General features: G+C 37.2%; 2 protein-coding genes across 3 annotated transcripts in view; both read left to right on the plus strand.

Moving 5' to 3' along the window:
• lars2 (leucyl-tRNA synthetase 2, mitochondrial) overlaps positions 1–13,190 on the plus strand; it is a 67,876-nt gene extending 54,686 nt beyond the window's left edge. The window contains exons 17-21 of the mRNA XM_079445008.1: positions 933–1,102; positions 4,460–4,537; positions 4,637–4,748; positions 8,086–8,213; positions 11,674–13,190. Coding sequence (XP_079301134.1) covers positions 933–1,102; positions 4,460–4,537; positions 4,637–4,748; positions 8,086–8,213; positions 11,674–11,853 — 668 coding nt within the window. The 3' untranslated portion in view covers positions 11,854–13,190. The remainder of the gene's footprint in view (positions 1–932; positions 1,103–4,459; positions 4,538–4,636; positions 4,749–8,085; positions 8,214–11,673) is intronic.
• Positions 13,191–14,874: 1,684 nt separating this feature from the next.
• Positions 14,875–22,065, plus strand: part of limd1a (LIM domains containing 1a) — a 35,778-nt gene continuing 28,587 nt past the window's right edge. Inside the window, exons 1-2 of one of the 2 annotated variants that reach the window (XM_079445114.1) lie at positions 14,875–14,950; positions 16,049–17,238. In XM_079445114.1, coding sequence (XP_079301240.1) covers positions 16,170–17,238 — 1,069 coding nt within the window. In that variant the 5' untranslated portion in view covers positions 14,875–14,950; positions 16,049–16,169. Of the gene's footprint in view, positions 14,951–15,575; positions 17,239–22,065 lie in introns of those variants that run through there. The other variant, XM_079445113.1, reaches the window with a different exon arrangement.

The raw sequence follows: 22,065 nt of genomic DNA on the forward strand, positions 1-22,065 counted from the left end.
TAAAATTCAACGTTTTATTTTTATTTTATTACTTTTATTTTATTTATATTAAAATAATAGTAATTTCCATAATACTATAAGTTTTAAGAATGTAATATTCTTTAGCATTCACACACTCGTGATTATTGGATAAGTTATTTTTATTACTATTTTTGACAGTTAATATTTTATTTAATATTATGCTATTACTTTTTAAAGATTTTATTACCATTTTAACTAAATAAATGTTTTATAGGAAATTATATTAACCTTGTAACATTTTAATTATTTTAAAATAAGAAATAGAAGTAAAATTATAATAAATAATTTCTATAATTCCACACATTTTCAGGGCTCACACACTTTATGACCAGTGAATTTGTACATTAATTTGTTTAACTTTATTTGTTTGTTAATTCATTAATTTATTCAATAAAATGCTGTATTTTAGAGCTTGACATCACTACAAAAATGTAGTCATTTTTATTACTTTTTAAATTGTATTTATTTCCATGATTTTTCAATTCTATAAACCACACTTTTAAAATTTTTAATGTCAGTTTGCATCTTGATTTTTAGCTGTTTATGCTTGTTTTATCATATTTTAATTCATTTTAATATATTTACTAATACTATATAGCATTTTCAAATGGTGAAAAAGAAATGAAGAGCACTTCCACGTATGTTCATCAGTTTTTTTTTACCTACAATCCAGATCTTGATTTAAAGAAGTATGTGCATCTTATTCTTCAACTAAACATTAGCAACAGTGTATGAGAGTTAAATCACCTCCGAAAGCAGCTGCTGTACTCTGTCTAGCTGTTTTTAGCACGACAACACATCCTGAACGTCCTGATCTCTAACCATCCATCCTGTACAGTGACACCACCGTTATAGCAGCGCTCTGTTTAGCGTGATGCTGTGTTTGTGTGTGTGTGTGTGTGTGTGTGTAGCTGATGCTATCCCAGGTGTGTTGCGATGGCAGGCCCGTCTGTGGGGTTTGGTCTCCAAACTGAGAGCCGCACGCGAGGGTCCAGAGACGCCCAGCCCCTCCGTCCTCAACAAGAGAGAGCGATCAGAGGCCAGGAAGATCTGGGAGAACAAGAACTATGCCATCACACAGGTAAAGCCAGAGGTCACAGTGATTGTTATATGCCTATATGTTTTAGAAGTGCATTTCTCATCGTTTTGTCTGGGGCTGTTGTGCTCAAAATGCACATTTTACCTGGTTGTAGCATAGGCTTAAATCGCTAAGACACATTTGTAGCAATAGCCAAAAATACATTGTGTGGGTGAAAATGATCCATTTTTCTTTTATGCTAAAAATCATTAGGATATTAAGTAAAGATCATGTTCCGTGAAGATATTTTGTAAATTTCCTATCGTAAATATATCAAAACTTAATTTTTGATTAGTAATATGCATTGCTAAGTGCTTCATTTGAACAACTTTAAAGGTGATTTTCTCAGTATTTAGATTTTTTTTGCTCCCTCAGATTCCAGATTTTCATATAGTTGTATCTCAGCCAAATATTGTCCTCTCATAACAAACCATACATCAATGGAAAGATCATTTATTCAGTATAAACCTCAATTTCAAAAAATGGTTTTGTGGTCCAGGGTCACAAATGAGCACAAAGGTACTTACTAAACATTTGGGTGCTATTAAATATACAAGTGTTGTACCAATAAATGTAGTTGGCACCACCTGTTAACTGAGTATTTACTAAAGCCTCCAACCATGACTAATGTTTGACATTAATTGGTAATATAATAAAAACTGTAATGTAATGACTGAAACATTATACTGTATGTTGCTTGCAGAAAAGGTTAATCAGGATATACAGGTACTTTTGAATGGCCCTCATGCAGTGGAGAAAAGCATTTGCTGCAGAAGGTGTAGTAAGAGCATCTAGAAGCAGAGCCAAACCCTGACTCCTGGATAGGACCACTTTAACTAGTATTCAGTCATGTTTCTCACTCTTTGACCAGTGGGGGTCACTAGCACCACCCATACATATTTGTTCCATTCTTGTAGAGCTCCTTTGTTTTTTTGATATGTTTGGTTTGTAATTCATTTTAAAAGCACCAATATTTCATGTGTAAATTATGTTTTCTTAAGTCATATGAAATCATAAAATTCACTACATTGCACTTTAACAGAAACACCGTTAAATGCTCTCTGTGTTGCATAATAATATCAGGAGCCGGGTTTGTGCGGTCATAAAATAACACCTCTTTTCAATCAAAGCAGAATGTCCTGTATGTTTGGTAACATCTGAACACTGTAAAACATTTCCATGTACTTCAAATTAAGCATTATTAAAGGGATAGTTCACCCAAAAATGAAAATCCTGTCATCATTTACTCGCGCTCAGGTTATTCCAAACCTGTTTGAGTTTCTTTTTTCTGTTGAACACAAAAGAAGATATTATGAAGATTAACCAAACAGTGGTCCCCATTGACTTCCATAGTATGGAGGGGGAGGAAAAAAGCACCATGGGGGGACCATCAACTTTTTTTATTTATTTTGTGTTTAACAGAAGAAATAAACTTATACAGGGTTGAAACAACTTGAGGTTGATTAAATGATGACAGAATCTTCATTTCATCTCTTTAAGCATCAAATTGGCTGTACAAGTTATTTCAACTCATATTTTTAAAATCTTGTCTAGCTGAATCTCGTAGAACTTCCAAAAGTTGAAATTGGTTACATTATATTGAATTATTTAAAAGAAATAATTTTTACATTTAAGCATTTAGAAGATGCTTTTATCAAAAGCAACTTACAATATAGGAGCAAAAGCAATTAGTCACAGAGATACATCAATATACATTGTATGCAAAGACGCATTAAATTGACCAAAAGTAAGAGTAAAAGCATTAATAATGTTACAGAAGGTTGTTTTTTTTTTTACTTTATTTTTACTAAAGAATCCTGAAAAAAGTGCCATGGTTTCAACAAAAATATTGGGCAGCACAACTGTTTTCATCATAGATAATAATCAGAAATGTTTGTTGAGCAGCAAATCAGCATATTATTATGATTTCTGAAGATCATGTGACACTGAAGACTGGAGTAATGATGCTGGAAATACAGCTGCAGATCACAGAAATAAATTACATATTAAAATATATATATATAGTTATTTTCAGTTGTAATATTATTTCACAATATTACTGTTTTTACTGCATTTTTTTGATCAAAAATGCATCCCTGGTGAGCAGAAGAGTCTTCTCTATAATGCATATAGTGTGTAAATAACTTTATTTTTATTTCTGAGTGAACTATTTCTTGAACAAAAGCCTGCATAAAGTGGGAAAGTGATCTTACATGTGGAATGTGTATATTTAGCGTGTATAAATAGGGCTGGGATTGATTTTGCGCTGGTTTAAAAGGGCCTGGTCTCTACTTGATCAATCCAGAGCCGCTGAGCCTCACAGTCTTTGATCTTCTGCCGGGAAAAGCCTCTGTCATCAGCTGTGTCCTTGCTTCGGTCGGGGTCTCTGGAGGATAGCTGTTGTTCTTTCTGTTCTGATGTAGTCTCAAACCACGACAAAAGAGCAGCTTCCAGCAGCAGAGATCATGTGTTCTCACTATCAGTGAATAAACCTCCATCTTCATCCGTTCATTCATGTCAGCGAGTAATGAGGTATCTTGTGACATTCAAGCTCTGAAACCTAGAGAGCTGCCCCGCTGTATGCTAACTGTCTTCTAAGAAACATCCGAAGGGACTGAACTGAAATGCTTTACATAGTCAGCAACATATGCCACAACATGACGCACTCCGGAGGCTTGACTCACAACTTAATGATGTTTTTGAAAAAAGTCTCTTATGCTCATCAAGTCTGCATTTATTTGATAAAAAAAAAAAAAAAAAAAAAAATTATTAAAATTTAAAAGTGTTTTCTAATGTAATATATAGTAAAATGTAATTTATTTCTGTGATCAAAGCTGTATTTTCAGCATCATTACTCCAGTCTTCAGTGTCACATGATCCTTCAGAAATCACTCCAATATACTGATTTGCTGCTCAAGAAACATTTCTGATTGTTATCAATGCTGAAAACGGTTCCAATATTTCTGTGTAAACTGTGATACATTTATTTTTTAGAATTCCTTGACACATACAGTATAAAGTTCAAAAGAACAGCATTCATTTGAAATTCTAAACAGCATCTATTTGAAATTTTGTAACATTACTTGTAAATGTCTTTACTGTCACTTTTAGTCAAATGCATTCTTGCTGAATAAAAGTTTTTTTTAATGCTTCATAGTTTTGTTAAAATCCATGATACATTTTTTCAGGATTCTTTGAATAGAAATATCAAAAGAACTATTATAAATATCTTTATTTTCAAGTTAATTCATCCTTGATGAACTTGATTAAATTTTACTTTTGAACTTTAGCGTATATTTGAAGGAAACTAATATCTGATATTGTGCTGAATGAAGTTAAGCCATGTTATTCTGTTGACAGGTCACAGGTCACTTCACAGAGGACTTCCTGTTTAATGCGGCCATCTCTCGGCTCATGGGCCTGACCAACACACTCTCAGTAAGTCATCGACAATCATCGAGAATAATGTGCTTGGAAATCCAAATGATTGATTGAGCTTTCTGAACTATTTATAAGTTTTCTGCTCTCTTGCCATAGCAAGCCTCGTCTCGGGTGGTTCTGCACAGCGTGGAGTTTGAGGAGGCTTTGGCATCGCTCTGTGTGATGGCGGCACCCATGTGTCCACACTTAGCTTCTGAACTCTGGGCAGGTATGACACACGCACGTCCACCTCATTGTGTCAAAATATGAAAATACAGTCGTCATTTACTCATCCTCATGTTCCCAAAGCTGTTATTTGAAGCTAACGGTGGATGGACACTGTCAAGCCAGAAAAAGGAAAGTGTCATGAAAGTAATCCAAAAGACTTGCATGCTAAAACTTCTGTATTCATTCAGTAGCTGAAATTGAAGCTGTTATTCATTGAAAAGCTTCCTCTTTGCAATTGCTCTGAAATTGTAGTTTCATTTGCATCTATTTAAAGGGGTCATATGATGTTGCTAAAAAGAACATTATTTGGTGTAATGCAATGAGTTTATGTAGTTTCAGGTTAAAAAAAACACATTATTTTCCACATACTGTACATTATTGTTGCTCCGTCTTTCTGAAACGCGCTGATTTTTACAAAGCTCATCGTTCTGAGAAGCGAGGTGTGCTCTGATTGGCCAGCTATCCAGTGCATTGTGATTGGCCGAATACCTCAAGCGGGAGACAGAAATGTTACGCCCCTCACCGTATTGTGATGCCGTGTCCTGGCGAGACGAGACTAAAACAATAAAACCCATTATAAACGAGGCATTTGTTGCATCCAGTGGAGACATAATTACCGATTATAATGACTTGTACTGTCTTTTTACAACCATGTCTGCATTTGTGATCGGAGAAACGACAAACAACAAGCGCTACTCTATATTGCTCAAAACTAGCGTTTGAATCGTCAGTGGCAAATTCTTTGAGTAAGAAAACGTACTTGCAGGCTGTGAGTCAGAAGTGCCAGACTGTCCTTGCAAAGTTGGAATTGCCCCACTTTATAGAAACAGTCTTTGTGCAGCCAGCATTGTAGGCTACTCTCCCAGGAAATAATCCTCCGTAAAATGCGCTGCACACACTCTAATATTTGAGTTGAACTGTTCTGGAACAGTGTTGTAAATATAACTTAACCACTGATTTCTAGTTGTGTCCTCTTTTGGAAGCCCAGACAAAGTAGTTTCTCTTTCACAACGAAACACAGCGTCTCCAGGACGTGTCGCCGGCGGCAGCAACAATACTACAGCCAGAATAAAAATCACGCCCTCTTTCTCTGCGTAAACATTTGGGCGATGTTATGCAAGTCTTCCCACACCGTGACGTAGACATGTGGGGACTGTTTGAATGAGTCGTTTTAGGACGGCGTGGACAAGTCTTAACTTTTATACGTTTTTTTTGTTAATAAAAGCAAATAAGCAATCCCAGCCCAGGTGATGCAAAAGTAACTTAATGCATTACTTTCCATAAAGAATAACTAAGTGACACAATTAGTTACTTTATGTAGTAACATTTTATATTGCATTACTTTTACTTTCCCCAACACTGTCCATGATACACTAATGGTGTTTTTTGGCACTGAATGAGTACCATATTCATATACCACAACATTTATTGATTTCGATGGTAGTGCCATTTACGAATTGGTTTCCTTTCAGTTGAATTTGTATAGTTTAATATTTGGTCCTGCCTCACAGGAAGAATTGCAATTCAATGAAATTCAATGCAGTTAGACAACAAAAATATTAGTTATATTTTAAAAGCATTTAATCTTGAATATCAGTTACTTTTGACAGTAATGCATTACAATATTGCATTACTCTATAAAAAAAGCAACTAATTACATTACTTTTACTGTTACTTTTATGGAAAGTAATGCATTGTAATACTGTTGCGTTACATTTTGTCACCTGGGCTGGGTTTATTTGTTCACTTATTTGTTTTTTAATAACAAAAATCCCAAAAGTTATATTTTTGGCAACTGTAAAGGCTAACAACATGGGGAAATGATAGCTGTCAGTAAGTGAGAAAATAAAGTAACTTGCGTTACTAATTTGAAAAAGTAACGCAGATATTTTGTTGTAAACATGTTACTTTACTAGTTACTTAAAGTAATTCTAATCACATAACTTGTTACTTGTAATGTGTTAAAAACACATTTTTCACAGAAGATTAGACGTGTTTCTTTAAATGCCACAAAAATTATTTCTGTAAATACCCCATGTGTGTTTTGTGTATGATAACATTTATGGGTTATTTGTTAATTCAGCATTCATTTGCATCATCAAAACAAATTCAGTTCAAGAATCATTTTTAATTGGGCATTCCCAGTTCGACTCTGAATCCATGTGGATTGGTACATTCTGATGACAATACAAAATTGCTTGTACGATGATAGTAGAAAAAAAAGTGACTTGGGATGAAAGTGAATAATTGTGAGCTGGGTGAAAAGTCGTGGAAATACTTTGAGGAAACTCTTGGCTCTTGTTGTCCATTCCATCACATCCCGCTATTGTCACACACACACACACACACACACACACATGTTTGTCCCGTAAAGAAAAATGAACATGCCCACATGCTCTGATAACACTGACTGATGCTGACCAGAAGATGTGTAGCTATGGGACCAAACGTTGCTTGTTAAGAATATATTTATGTGTGTCTCATAGATTTAGAGGACCTTAACGTTCAACAGAAACAAAATAACAGCATGGGACAACATGAGGATAGTAAATAAGTCAGATCTCATCTCATTTAGGGCACACACACAAACACACGCTAAGGACAAGCGGAAGTGTACATCCTTCCTGAAGGCCATGTTGAGGTCAGACACAGGTTTCTAAATTTGTAGTATTGACCATCGTGTGACCATCGGATGCCTGTTTATGTGCAGATCATTCTCTGCCTTGTTACAAAACAGTTATGGACAAAACTACTGGACTTTATAAAACTCTACAAAGCAACTCTGTAAAGCATATTTTATCATATTTTTAAAGCCTGTAAATGATCAACATGATCAAAACTTTGCTGAAAAACCTGTTGCACACAATCTACTACGTCTTTTGTCATCTGATTGAGGCCTTTTAGTAAAATTGTGCAAATATCCACCTTCAGAATCTGCTTCCTGTGTCTATTTGCTGTGAAATCTTGTATCAAATAAACATAACTTTTATATTGTTAGTAATATTTCAAGATGAACACTTACTGGGCTGAAGCAACTTTTAGCTTTACTTGATTATCCATGCATAGATTTGAGGAAAAATCATGTTTAGATGTGAGTCTCAAATATGATCATCAGGCTTTTGAGGAATGTGTATTTGTTCATCTCTCAATCATCAATGTATTGCATATGTTTTGATAATTAAAACTACAGTAAGCATTTAAATATCATCATATCACTAAGACATTATTGGGAGATATAGAGTCATAACTGGCATTTATATAATTATGTACTGTAAGTGTCAGCAATATGTGATTATTGGTGTTCAGACTATGTGACAGTTTCCCGAAACCTCTCTTAGGTGTGTCTCAGGTGAGGAATCCTCTAGGAAGTGTGCTGTCGGGGAAGGGAAGTGTCCTTCAGCAGCCGTGGCCTAGTGTGGATCCAGAGTACCTACAAACACCCGACACACTGCAGCTGTCCATACGGGTATCACACACACACACACACACACACGAGACAGACAGAGTACTGAAAACACCCCAAATACATGTTATTTGCAACATTTCTTTGGAGAATGTTGCCTTTGCGGAAATTAAATCCACAGCTGATGTTGGACAAAAACTAAAGGGATAGTTCCCCCAGAAATAAAAATTTGCTGTTAATGCACTCGGCCTCAAGTGCTTCAAGATATAGGTTACCTTTTTCCTTCACTAGAACATTAAAGTTTCTTGTTTTGTTTTTTTAGCTGAAACTGTGATCCTGGATGATGCATAAAATGCAATGTCTACTATCACTTTAAGAGTTAAAAAAGCATAACAGGCAACACAAATTAATACCCATCTCTCCTGATGATATATGGAGGTCTTATGAAGTGAAACGATCAGTCTGTGCCAGAAACTGAACATTATTTACAACATTATTACCTGTAATCCAGATAATGTGATACTTTTCCAGAAACTGGTTATTTTGGACAGTTTGTTTCAATGAACTGATTCAAATAACAGACTGACCAGTTATGTAATCATACAATAACATCATGTATACACAATTATATAAAGCACCCAGTAATGGCATGATGTCTCATGTAAAACATCCACATAAATAATGTTCAGTTTCTTGCACAAACCGATTGTTTCCGCGTCATAAGACCTCGATAATTCAGCAGGATTTATTGAGGTCTTATCGTCATTGTGTTGCCTGATATGCTTTTTTGACAGCAGGCATTTACTTGTATTGTATGAATCACCAAGGAACACGGTTTCAGCTAAAAATCTTCTGAAGAAAAAAAAATCACCTACATCTTGGATGGCCTGCGGGTGAGTAAATGAACAGGATATTTCTGGGTGAACTATACCTCTTGTTCCCTGGTACAATGTGAGCGATGCTTGTTTGGAAAAATCACTGCCACAAGTCTAGGCTGTTCTGTTTACTTTACATCTCTACTAAATACGTAGTGTTAGGAGTTGATCTGAATGAATATAGCCCTAAGCATGATCAGTTTTTATAGTGATGCAGAATTTAACAAACACAACCTTTTCTCAAAAAAAAAAAAAAAATGTATTTTTGCGATATTTTCATGTCATCAGGATGTTTTTTTGCAGAATATTCGGCACAGGATGTTCTCTGGGAAAGTGGCAAAGGGAAAGTGTTTACCTCCAACTTAAAAGCCTGTATTTCAGTACAGTCTGTCTGTAATTTGTGCATGTGTGAGGATTGACCTCTGAATTTGGTGTGACGAGTGAACGATTATTACAGGCTTGAACCATCTGAGAGCTGAAATCTGTTTTGCATGACTGACTTTTGAGGCAAATGTATGTCTCTGCTTGCCCTCATGCATCTGTAATTGGTATAAATTAGTACATTTATGCTACGCTCTAAGCTATCTAGTTTTGTCCAAAATCCAAGGCAGCATCACTTGCAGCATTGCATTCTTCACGGAGAAGACATTCCCAGAATCCATTAAAAAAAAAGATGACAGATGGGAAATGGTTAGTAAAGTATCAAATGAGTTGATTTTTTAATAAGTCTGTGTACTAAAAAATTCTTGAGCTTATATTGTATCAAGCACATAAGTATTGTGTTGTTAGCTACTGAAACCGTTTACACCATTAATTCTGAGTTTGCATCTCACAATTCTTATTTTCTCAGTGTTCTGAGTTTAAATCTCATACAGTTTCGAGGTAACATCTCACAATTCTGTGAATTCTGAGTTCTCAGTTCTAATAAATTCTGAATCACGTAAATCAAAACGAATTAGTTTTTTTTTTTTTTTTGTATAATAACCATGAATGTGTGCTTTTTCTCAAATTGTGAGACGTAAACTGAGAGCTCCAAGAAAACAAACATCTAAATTATGAGAGAAACCTGGAATTTTGAGAAAAATGTCATAATTGCAAGAGGTAACTCAAAAAAGAAAGAAAGTCAGAATTGTGAATAAGTCAGAATAGTGGGATGAAATCTACTGTTGCCAGATATTGATTTCCAAAACTCACCTGAATGCAGTTGATGTCAAACTAGCTCAACTACTGTAAATCAAATTAAGAAAAAGAAAAATGTTACATTTTCATGTTATTTGTGACACACACTTTTTTTTTTTGACACACACACAGTACACATCTGGCAACATGAGATAAAGACGTAGCTACCATAACAGTTAGAAAGATTAATAAAATCAGGAAATTAATCTCCACATAAGAAGATGTTACTGCATACTCGGTTGAAATAGTACTACCCAGAAGGATTTGCTGCGCCCGCTCTCTGCCAGGCCTCACGCCGGCACCAGCCTGCTAGTATTTTAGGGAATCCCCTGCTTTGTGCGGGTGGCTGAACTACTTTGGGAGTCATAATAACAGGGATGATTTTCTCCCATGATGCAGTCCAGCTGTCTGGGTGCGTTTCATTTCACCACAGACACACTGAGGAGCAGATGCATCAGAAGACCAGCTTAGTTTCACACAAACCCACACAGAAAGCTAACAGCAGATGCAGAAGCAAGGTATCCACCCTTAATGGTTTTGTTTAGTCATCCCAGGATATGGCATACTTTAACACACAGTATGTCAGCTTTAAAAACTAAAATTACAGCTGATCAAGAGGAAAACCGTTTTACCCATGTTTTTTTCTCCAGCATAAAGTAGTATTAAACTTATATGTGCAAAGATGCTTACACACTAGAGAAAGCTCTGACAGAGCACTTGATGAATATGTATTTTGAGGATGTGGAAAGAGCAATGTCAGTTTAAAACCAGGCAGGAATAAAGCAAATTGATTTCTGAAAGCATGTTTCTCAACAGAATGTCACTTTTGCAAAGCCTTGAGATTTTAGAGAATAGATTGTGTGTGTGTGTATATGTATGTATGTATATATATATATTTCTGTCATGAAAACTCTTGGAGGGATGTACATGACAATGTTAATGTGTTTGGTGTTGGCGGAATAGATCTGCTACGCTGCGTAGTAGTAGAAAGTACCGAGTCTTGTTACTGCCAATTCATCCATCTAGAGTTTCATGCCAGAACTTTGTGTGTGTGTGTGTGTATATATATATATATATATATATATATATATATATATATATATATGCCCATCTTCCCATCTATTAAAAATGTCTTTCAATGGATTCTGGGATTGTGTTCTCCATGAAAGGCTCTTTGAAAGTTGGGTCAGTAAGAAAACATCTCTCAACCTCCCACAACAACAGTTTTATCTGACGGACAATAAAATAGGCAAAAAAAAAAATCCCTAGACTTACCGTGAAGAACTCGAATCTAGAGAACAAACAAGTTCTATAAAATGTCAAAATTTTGTTTGTCATTGTTTTGCATCAGTCAGACTTTTGCCTGTTTTTGGCTCAAAATAACAAAATGTAAAACCACTTGTTTAATTGATTATCTTCAGTTTCTAACCTTTCAGATGTCATCAGTGCTCTCTCTGTTTTGTCCTCAGATCAATAATAAGGTGTGTGGGAGTGTATCTGTACCTCGTGAAGTGGCTCAGGACGCACAGAAGGTTCAGGAACTGGTGCTGGACAGCCCTCTGGGTGCCCGTCTGCTCTCTGAGCGTGTCATTAAGAAGGCCATCCTCTCACCCAGAACGGCCCTCATCAACTTCCTGGTGGACGAATGACATGATGTACCTTATAGGAGTTCTGATTTCAGAACGGCCCGTATGTGAAAAGACTCTGATATCCACAAAGCCACATCAGGAAAACAGCTGGTCGAGGATTTTTAAAAAGGAAGCAAAGAAGGACATGGTGTACTGAGTAATTTTTTCTTGTAATGTTCTTGTTCACTTGAAAATGAAAATGGCTTTGCTCTTTGTTGCTAAATAAAGAGGATTTTAGGCGATTTTCAGTTTATGAGACACATTTTTTGTACCCAGCCCCACCTCTCAGCCCTCGTCACCTCAGACTCCAGTCCGGTCTGGTGGTGTTAGTGTTTTGTAGCGAGCTATTTCTGAATGCCCAGTTTTAGCCTGACATTACAACACCTCTGCTCTGACAGACCTGCACTGCCTGAAATGGAGATGTGGAGGTCATGCTGTGCTTTCAGACAACAGTGGGATTCCTGCTGGGTCTCATAACCAGCGTCTCACCCCGACCTCATCAAACATTCATTTACTGTGGCTGACTCACTGCCCTGAATGGAGTCTTCAGTTTTTTAACATCCTGGCTGTGGTGTTAGAGCACGTCCACACTGAAGATTACACAATGTCAAACACTGTCAAGCAAATGATTTCAGCGAGGACGCTGCTTCACAAGTAATCTGAGAAAAATAATTGGTGTAGGATTTACTTTGACTAGCAATTTCAGAGTGAAAATGGCTTCAATGTAACAAATAAATCATAGATTGAATTAAATGTTACATTTTTAAGGAGAAAGACTGAAATATATTTATTTGATTTACAGTATACAACTTTGAGATTTTTTTCAGGGTGAGGTAGAAACCAATGTAAAAATTTACACTAACCCAAAATTTGAAAACTTGGTGATGCAACTCTGTGCATCTACGTATTAACCAATAAGAATTACTTTCAGCGTACTTATTTACACATATACACAATCCTATGCATCAATGAGTTTGACTGTCTGCAAGCACATTTACCAGTTTATGCTTTGATAATAAACAAGCAAGTAAAGTTTGAAGTGCATCATCTTGAATAGCCCCATGTTGCAATAACAAGCCAAATATTGTAAGTTGCTTTGGATAAAAGCATCCGCTAAATGAATAAATGCAAATGCAAAGCAGAAATAAAATGGCATCATAAAGTGTTTTTCAAGCCTTTTCATGTAATGCACATGCATATTAAAGTCGCGATATTTTTTTCCCAAATTGTGACTTGCAAGAAAAAAGTAGTACATGGACTTGACTCTGTTCATCAGTTGTTGATTGATGGAGGCAGATCTGAATTTGCTACTTTGAACTTTCTATGTTTGTTCTGTGGAACATAAAATAAGATATTTTAAGAAAAGTCTTAGTGTTTTTTGTCTGTATGATGGTCAATGTTGACCAAAACTGGTAACAAAAACGGGTGAGTAAATAAACAGAATTTTTATTTTTTCATAGTAATACTAGATAATATGTACACTGAAAAAATTATTTTTCTGTAAATAAAAGAAAGATTATTAGAGTATGCGTAATAGTTTCAAAGTAATCCAACATATTTTTTTATATATGGTCAAATATATATATTCAAAATAATATATAGCAATAAAATGGAATCATACATTTTGGGTGAACTACCCTTTTAATTTTAAGTTAATGAGCCTGACATCTGAAACCATATTTCCATTTTTAGTGAATTGTCAGGACACATCATGTGAAACCATAGAACAAATCTGAAGGTAATGAATAGATCTCTCTTTTAAAAGATTACTGTTAGACAGCTTTAGGAATGCCCATCATTCCCTGTGGAAATGAGAACGGAGAGACTTGAGTCATCACATTTCAACACCAGAGTAATTTGGCCCCATTTTCTCAGTCTCGGCAGCCCAATCCAATGACACAACGCACACTAACACCACGCTCGAGTTAGCGCCTCGCTAAATGGGTTTCCACTGTGTTGCTTTATGTGTTGAGTGTCTGACCTTCTCCAAATGCATCAGAGAATATGTTTCTCAGTACTTGAGTGAACAATAAGTTGGGAACTGGCATAAAGGAAGCCTTTCGTGTCAAATGAAGTGCTATGCCTTTAGGGTATTGACATCCTGGGACAGTCGCTGACAGTACCTCTGTTGTTTGGAAATGTTTTTTGCTCTGTTACTCAGTAACCACACATAATTCAGTCTGAAATCGATCCCCTCTGCTGTCCCTTATGGCCTTATATAAGTGACTCACTAATAAAACACTGTAGAATAATTTCCCAGAAGTCCCACATTCCTCAAATGTGCTGACTTTAAAAGGAGGAAGGGATTTTTTTTTGTCTCAGATGACATGTGACTTGATATTTTTAGAGTATTCATTTCCTATGTATTGTGTCTTTTTGTATTGTGTTGCTGCGTTCACATTAGTGGTCTGTTATATTCTTCTAGTTTCATTTATTAGTTGTGTTTGCTAAAGCAAGCAGCATTATTACCATTTTGAATACTTACGTAGTTCACCCAAAAATGAAAATTCTGTCATTTACTCACCCTCATGTCATTCCAAACCTGTAAGACTTTCTTTGTTCTGTGGAAATATGAAAAGATATTTTGAGAAACGTCTCAGTCCAATGGAAGTCAGTGGTGGTAACCAAAGCGTTTGGATACCAAGAATCTGAACAAATCCTTATCCCCATTAAACTTTGGCACAACCCTTCGTACAGTTTCTTCAAATCATGTGACTTGTTAAAGGAAGGTTTGTTATTGTTTTTCTAAAAAAACAGATTATTGATTATTATTGTGAAACATTGGAACATGTTCATATGTGACGGACAACACTGTCACAGCAGTTAATGAACAGTCATAAAATGAAGAAGTAGTTTTAAGAAAAAATCATGTAATGTTACTGGACTTACTGTGAGGTGTGTGCTTGGGAAAGCATTTCTGTCCCTCTTCACACAGCAGATAATGTTGCTGTGTAGGAATGTTTGGCTTGCGGAGTTGATCACATGAGTTGTGCTATCCATCACTTCACTTTCCTCTTCACAACATCATGGTTTGGTTTGGCTACTGGAACTCTTGAAATGTCTCCAGATGGGACCTGATCAGCATGATGCTGTGATCTCCATGTTAACCACCAAACACGTATGTTGTATAGTTTTACATTGTGATGCATTTGAATATTATGTATCGAGTTACATAATGCTTTGAAAGCTAAAGAGGAAAGAGTGTCGGTGAATAACTTACATTTTGGTCTGTTCATCAGACAGAGCTGTTGAATGACTTCAAGTATTGAATATAGCCTAGCATGTATGTTTACTGTGCTTTTTGTCATTTTGAAGCAATGATGAAACATGAATTTTAGGGACTAAACGTGCAAACAGTATAAATTGACTAATTAAATGAAAACCTTTTATCTAGCCTATGCATTATTTTTTTCTTCTATACATTCATTCATAGCCTAAAATGAATGAATGATTCAGGCTTGTTTTGCTCCAGTCCACCAGACCAAGTTGACTCCTCAAGTAACCGTCTAAAATTAAACGTTAGATGTCAAATTCACTATAATATATCAAATGAAGCGCTGGACTATTTCCACATGTCTTGTGGTGAGCAAATTCTCCTCAGTGTAGGCTACTTTAATCATGTGAAATTACAACGCAACCACACGACAGCAGAGAGTCTTTACACGTCTCTTTCAAGTACAAGTTCTCTAAACCGCTCAAAACATTCTCCAACCCCAAAAAGCCCGATCTTGATGAATTAGCATGAGGATGCATGAGAATAACCTGCAGGCGGACACTGTTTTCCTCTCGGCGCGCGCTCGTGAACTGCACGGGTCGCGCGCTTCCTCATTCACAGGGACTCGGCGGGAGTCGCTCGGTTTCTCTCAGTGAGGAGAAGAGTTCACTACAGGAGCTGTTTAAACTCGCTGTCGTCCACTTCGTTAGATGTTTAGGTCGAGTTTCAGTCTATTTAAACGGAGAGCTGCCTCTGAAAGTGTATGTTTCTTGTCAGTCAGCTGTTAGTTCGTTTCATAGCAGATTTTCCTTCTTTTTGTCGCTGTCTACAGTTAGTTTCATTCACAGGTTGAGAAAATGCCGAGAGCTTTTTAGTCAAAATAGCTTTCCCGTCACGTTTTTTCTCGGGTCGGCTATTTTAGTGGATTTAATCTGTGTGGAAACCTCAACTCTTGACTTGGCTTTTGCCGTTTTGACTGATCTTACTGGTGGTTTTTCACAGGTGAAGGAGTTTGGACAGCTGTTGCCCATCAGTTTTCCGTCTTCAATGCTTTGACTAAGTTTACCGCTGGAGATCCTCCGCTGACAGAAGACGTTAAAAACTGAGTGTTTCAGTCGCAAACATGGATAAATACGACGATTTGGGACTTGAGGCGAGTAAATTCATCGAGGACTTGAACATGTATGAAGCATCGAAGGACGGCTTATTTCGCGTGAAGAGAGATGCAGGAAACAATCCGGATTTTGAAGAAACCAGAAAAGTTTTTGCTTCAAAGATGACTAAAATACACATACAGAAGCAGCAAGAGGAGATGGCAAGAAACAGTTTGGCAGCAAGGATCAATGGAAGTCATTCAAAAGTGTCAGATAACACATTTTACACTAAAGACAGACCACCCATCAATAGTTACAGACAGGGAGGTGAAGCAGCAGCCAAACCACCCATCATGTCTGGACCAATGGTTGGCACTGCCAGTGCGACTCCATACATGTCTTATGAAGGACAAAAGCATCATTCGGCCAGCATACCTGATGGATCCAGCAACAGGGCTCATGACATTAAGGAGACTGGGAATGCTGTTAACCCAATACCAGTGCCAGCCCGATCGGCACCCTCTACCAGCCCCCCTGGCACATGGGCTTCAAGAAGCGTTTACCCGTCTCAGACGCCATCATCTCCTTTCTCAAACAGTTCCTCCTCATCTAGCTCACCTGGAGCGGGTCAGAATTATTCTCCAGTGTCTCAGGGATCCCCTCAAACAGGGAAGTCTCCCTCTCAGTCTCCCACAGGAACATACAGGGATGCATATCACCAGCCTCAACAGGTTAGCTCTAGTCAGCACTGCCAACCAATCTCTGCCAGTGGACCTACATATCAAAACGGGGGAGCTCATAATATTGGCACCCCCTCCCCTACCCAGGTGACCCAACCTCCATTGTCCCATGGAGGGAAGCAAGGTGAGCCATCCCATCCTAAGAGCCCTGCACCCGGTAACCCGACAGTGCCCGCTTCTAACCCTGCTGAATCACCCCATGATGAGTCTTCCAGCCCTTCTCGGGCGCTCAAGCTGCCATGCCAGACCCTCCATGTACAGGCAGATCAGGGGCCATCTGCGGCTGAAATAAAATTAGAAGCTCTGACTGAACGCCTGGAAAAGGAGATGGACGCCCAGCCAAAGGCTGAGTTCTTTGGTAAGCACAACGTGATCACTGCCAGTGTTTTTCTATTTATCTTTTTCACATCTGCAATTGTGTTTAGCAGCTTGCTGATTGAAAAACCCTCTGCCTGTTTCCACTTGACCTTCACTCTATATGTGTGTGTGTCTGTGTGGTTCTTGCCACAATGAGCCGTACATTCAATTGTATGCAAGTGTGCGAATGAACGATATAGATCCCTGTTACTGGTGCATTTCCAGGCTTTTTCCTTTCCAGAAGCTATTCCTGGACCTGCTGTTTTTCTAATCTGTTGTTTATTTCTTCTATTTCATTACATTTCAGTTACCATGCAAAGGCAGACTTTGCTGTTACCTCTTTTCTTTTTTTATTGAGTTAGACTCTGATCTGTGGGAGTATGTTCAAGCTAATGGAGATTTCTCATAAGGAAAGTTTCCTCCCTGTCGCATGGTGCCTGCTGTGTATGAAACTTCCCTAAACCAACATTGCCATCCCCATTATAATTTGCTCTGTGGGCAGTGGCCCTGCAAAACTAACCTATATTCGTTCATTTTTGTTTCCACACAAGACCTACCAATTGTCTCTGGCAGGCGATATCACAAAACCAAACTCTCAAGGTATTTTATTATCTTCTGTGTTGAATTTAATTTCAGTTTACTTTGGTTACAAGTTTATTGACCTAAGAGTAAAAGGATTTATGGTTAAAGTGCAAGTATATACTTATGAAGCTCCAGAAGATGGCATATTTAAAGAGGTAGTTCACCCAAAAATTAACATTCTGTCGTTTACTCAACCTCATGTCTTTACTGTGTGAGTTTCTTTCTTGTGTGGAACATAAAAGAGAATATTTTGAGAAATCTTTTGGAAGTCAATGGGATCAAAAGTTGTTTGGTTTCCAACATTCTTCAAAATATTTTCTTTTGTGTTACGAAAGTCAGAAGAAAGAAAGTCTTAGAGGTTTGGAATGACAGAATTTTCACTTTTGTGTGAACTATCCCTTTACCATGATGCAAAAAGTGTGAATTTCACCCAGTGCTTGCGTCGTACTCTACTAGTGAACTCATGAACATGCTTGCAGGAAGTGTCACGGAGAAGAAAAAGTTGAATAAAATAGATTTAGTTTTCTTTGCACACAAAAAGTATTCTCGTCGCATCATAAAATTCAGATTGCACGTCTGATGGACTGTTTTGACAATGTCTTTCATACTTTTATGGACCTTGACAGTGCAATTTAAAATGCAGTCAAAGGGACAGTCACAAGCCTCCAGAAACAAAGAATATAATATCTTAATTTGTTAAAATAGCTTAAATATCTTAAATTGTGTTCCGATGACGAAAGAAGATTTTACGGGTTTGGAACAACATGGGGGTAAGTGATTAATGACAAATTTTTCATTTTGGGGTGGAGTATCCCTTTAAATATGCCATCTATCCTTGGTGAGGTCCATACACATGTGTAACACTGACGCCTAAGTAGACTGCTAAAATACGTAAAGAAAAACGTGGGTGGTCTCTGTGTGAGAGTCACCACATTACAAAAGGTCTCGTAAGAAGGAGCCGAATATCATTTGGAACCTATTAATGAGCCTATGTTCCTAAACTAGTTCAGTATGCCAACTTTAATGGCTAACAGAAGAAGCTGACAAGTGTTGACTTCTGATATGCATGTCTTCACCGTTTCCTCTGTGTTCTTTTCCTCTGTGTTCTTGAAAGTGTAGTCTCTGATGGTGCACTGAGCAAAGTTCTAGTGTTTTCCTTGTCTTAAAGGTGGGGTATGCATTTTTTCAAAAACGCTCGGGCCGAGTACCAAAACAAACTTGTAGCCAATCAGCAGTAAGGGGCGTGTCTACTCATGATGCAGAGGAGAGAGCATTCAGTGCACAGGATGGACATTAGCTGAGCCGGGCGACAAAAAGACAAAAAACAAAAGAGGATAATGTCTGCGGAACAAAAGAAGGTTTACGATAAGGAAAGAAGTAGGGCCCGTGTAAATATCGGATCAGCTTTCCAGCACTGGAGAGAACTTGAGGAGCGGAAGTCCTGCGATTGGACGCCGAGGTTGCTTAGTTTCTTCTCGATAGGTGAGTAACACCGTGTCTACACCAGACACACTGCAACAGCTAAAGTCGGTCTACACTGGACGCGACAAAGCGACCATTGAAAATCATTTGAAATGCACTGCTCGCATCCGATGTAGACACGGTGTAACATTGGTTTTGCTTTGTTTCACAGAACTAATTGTTGCCTGGGATGCGTACGTATGTCTGGGGCGGAGCTATCAAAATAGGGGCAAGACCCTTTTGGGGTAGCGGCGTGTTTGTTTTGGTGATTTCAAATATCAACATTGGCTACCAGAAATCGCTTACCTACCTTTAATATTCATACTTGTATAGTAGAAGGGTGGAAAACATAGCAAAGGGAATCAGTTCACCCATAACTGAATGGATTATAGGTTTTACTGCCATATGGATAAAGTGCATTGAGACATCAGTGCAGAATAGTTCTCAGATATAAAGCGTGATGGTCTAGCAGTCCCTAGTTGCACTTGCTGTTTCCATTGAGCTCTTGTAAATCATTCAGTCTTGCTAAAGGAATTTCCTGCTGGAAAAGCACAGCCATCGTAGAGTGTGTGAAGTATCTTTAGTATATGTTACTGTGATTGCAGGAGAGATACAGACATGCAATATAGACACAAACATTAGCATTCTTGTGCCTGAGTTTACATAGACACATAAATAGTGTCCTCTAAGCATGTCTCCAGACATTTGTTGTTTACATGGACTGTATAATGTGATCACTAGGGAATAGCTGGTTTAAATTTAACTAAACGAAGCCGGGGAAGCTGCTCATATCCTCGTGACCTTTGTACTGTACTTCGGCTTGACAGTCAGTCTCTCTCTCTCTCTCTCTCTCTCTCTCTCTCTCTCTCTCTCTCTCTCTCTCTCTCTCTCTCTCTGATTCAGACTAGAACATGGATTGAGTGACAAATGCTGTCTTTGGCCTTGCATGAACGGAACAAATCAAGGATTTTTCGTAAACTGAGGAGGGGGTGAATAAAGTACATTGCTTTCATTGTCAACCCCACGCAGTATTCTTTTTTTAAAAGAGCTCTCAAAGCCTTGAAAACGTCAAATGTCATTCAGGCCATAGCAAGTATCTTTTGGACAATAGGGCTGCAAAACGACTAAGTAAGGAATAATTGACAACGGGCTGTTGAATTCTTAGAAAATAATGCCGTGGTGTGACGCGAAGCAGAGTGGCCGTTACACCTCGGGTGTGCATTATTTTCTAAGAATTCAACGGCCTGAAGTTAATTATTCCACTTATACTACGGTTACCACACCTCAAAACAAGATCAGATGATATATTTCAAGGCATTTGACTGGTTTTTCTACTTAAATCGCTATTGTGAGTAGGATTATTTCTTCCGCATCTCATCCAACGCCTCTGTTGCTAATTCCAAAACATCATTTTAAACCATAACGGAGGCTTGAGCCGTTGATAGCAGACTAATGCAGTTAATACGTAAGTTATTAGAGAGAGAGAGATTACCTCTGAGTCTGTGCGTCTCTCAAAAGTCTTCGGCAGCAATGTCTCTAGTTATAGTCAAACTTTAAGTTCATTTTCTTCATGAACAGCACCGTTGTTGTTCCATCGCTTGTGAGAAGTCATGTAGTTTTTAAATTGTTAAATTGTTACTGATTAAATTGTCAGAGTAGCGCTAACAACATTAGCGCGTATGTTAATATCTATGTGTGTGTTAGAGTATGTGCTTTCCGTACATAACAAAACGTAATTTTGTGGCAAAAACATGGACATGATCTGTGTTTTTTTATCATTTTGTTTACTATATTTATTTGTTTGGCCAGTGTCGTTGTGGGTTTTGGCTCTTTTGCTGTTGTAGGCTGTAAGGACCTTTGAAATAACTCAAATCATTTGGTGAAGTGATATGGCCATGTAATGGGGTCAAGACCTGCCTGAAACTACGTTCGCCGTGCCTTTCCCTGAAAATAATTGCACAGCTTAGAACATTCGTCCGCCAATCAGATTTAAGCATTCAGTGGCCCTGTAGTATATTCACAATTAATCAATTCAATATTTATATATATAAATACTGTATTAAGGTAAAATAGATTAGATTTATATACAAAATATTTACATTTATATATTATATAAATAATATACAAGTGTTTACATACAATACATACAAATATTTTTAAAATGTATACATGTGTGTATTTATATATACATAATAAATATACACCGTACACACACACATAGTATGTAAACAAACTTTTATTTTGAATCGATTGATCGCGATTAATCGTTTTGCAGCCCTAGACAATAGTTTTAAAAAATTGATTTTTTAAAGTAAATATTCTGAGTTGTGTAGTCTAAATACAGGACCCTATTCACAAACTGTGGTGACATGTTTACACACTTAGTAACATTGTAAAATCTAGCAAAGAATAAAAAAAATAAAAATCCAAAACACACTTCTAAGGCTATACTTTGTGTTCTATAACTTGACATTAAATTTCAGAACACTAGTTGAGTGAGTCTAGTACAACAGCTGAGAGTGATGGCAGATTTGACGACATCTAACCACTGTAAACAATTATTTTGGAAAGTCATAGAAATGCTTTTTTTTTGTTGCCATTAGATCAAATGGGAATGCTATGATGTTTGTTGTAGATGAGAAATGTGAAAAGAATAAAATTAATCAAATCCATATTAATACAGCATGAATTAAAAAACATCCCAAAATAATATAATATTAGACTTTATACTAGACTTCTGCATGTCTGGTGGTTATTTACCACCACATTAAAAATTGTGTAATAC

The sequence above is a fragment of the Barbus barbus genome (assembly GCF_936440315.1).
Source record: "Barbus barbus genome assembly, chromosome: 21".
NCBI lineage: Eukaryota > Metazoa > Chordata > Actinopteri > Cypriniformes > Cyprinidae > Barbus > Barbus barbus.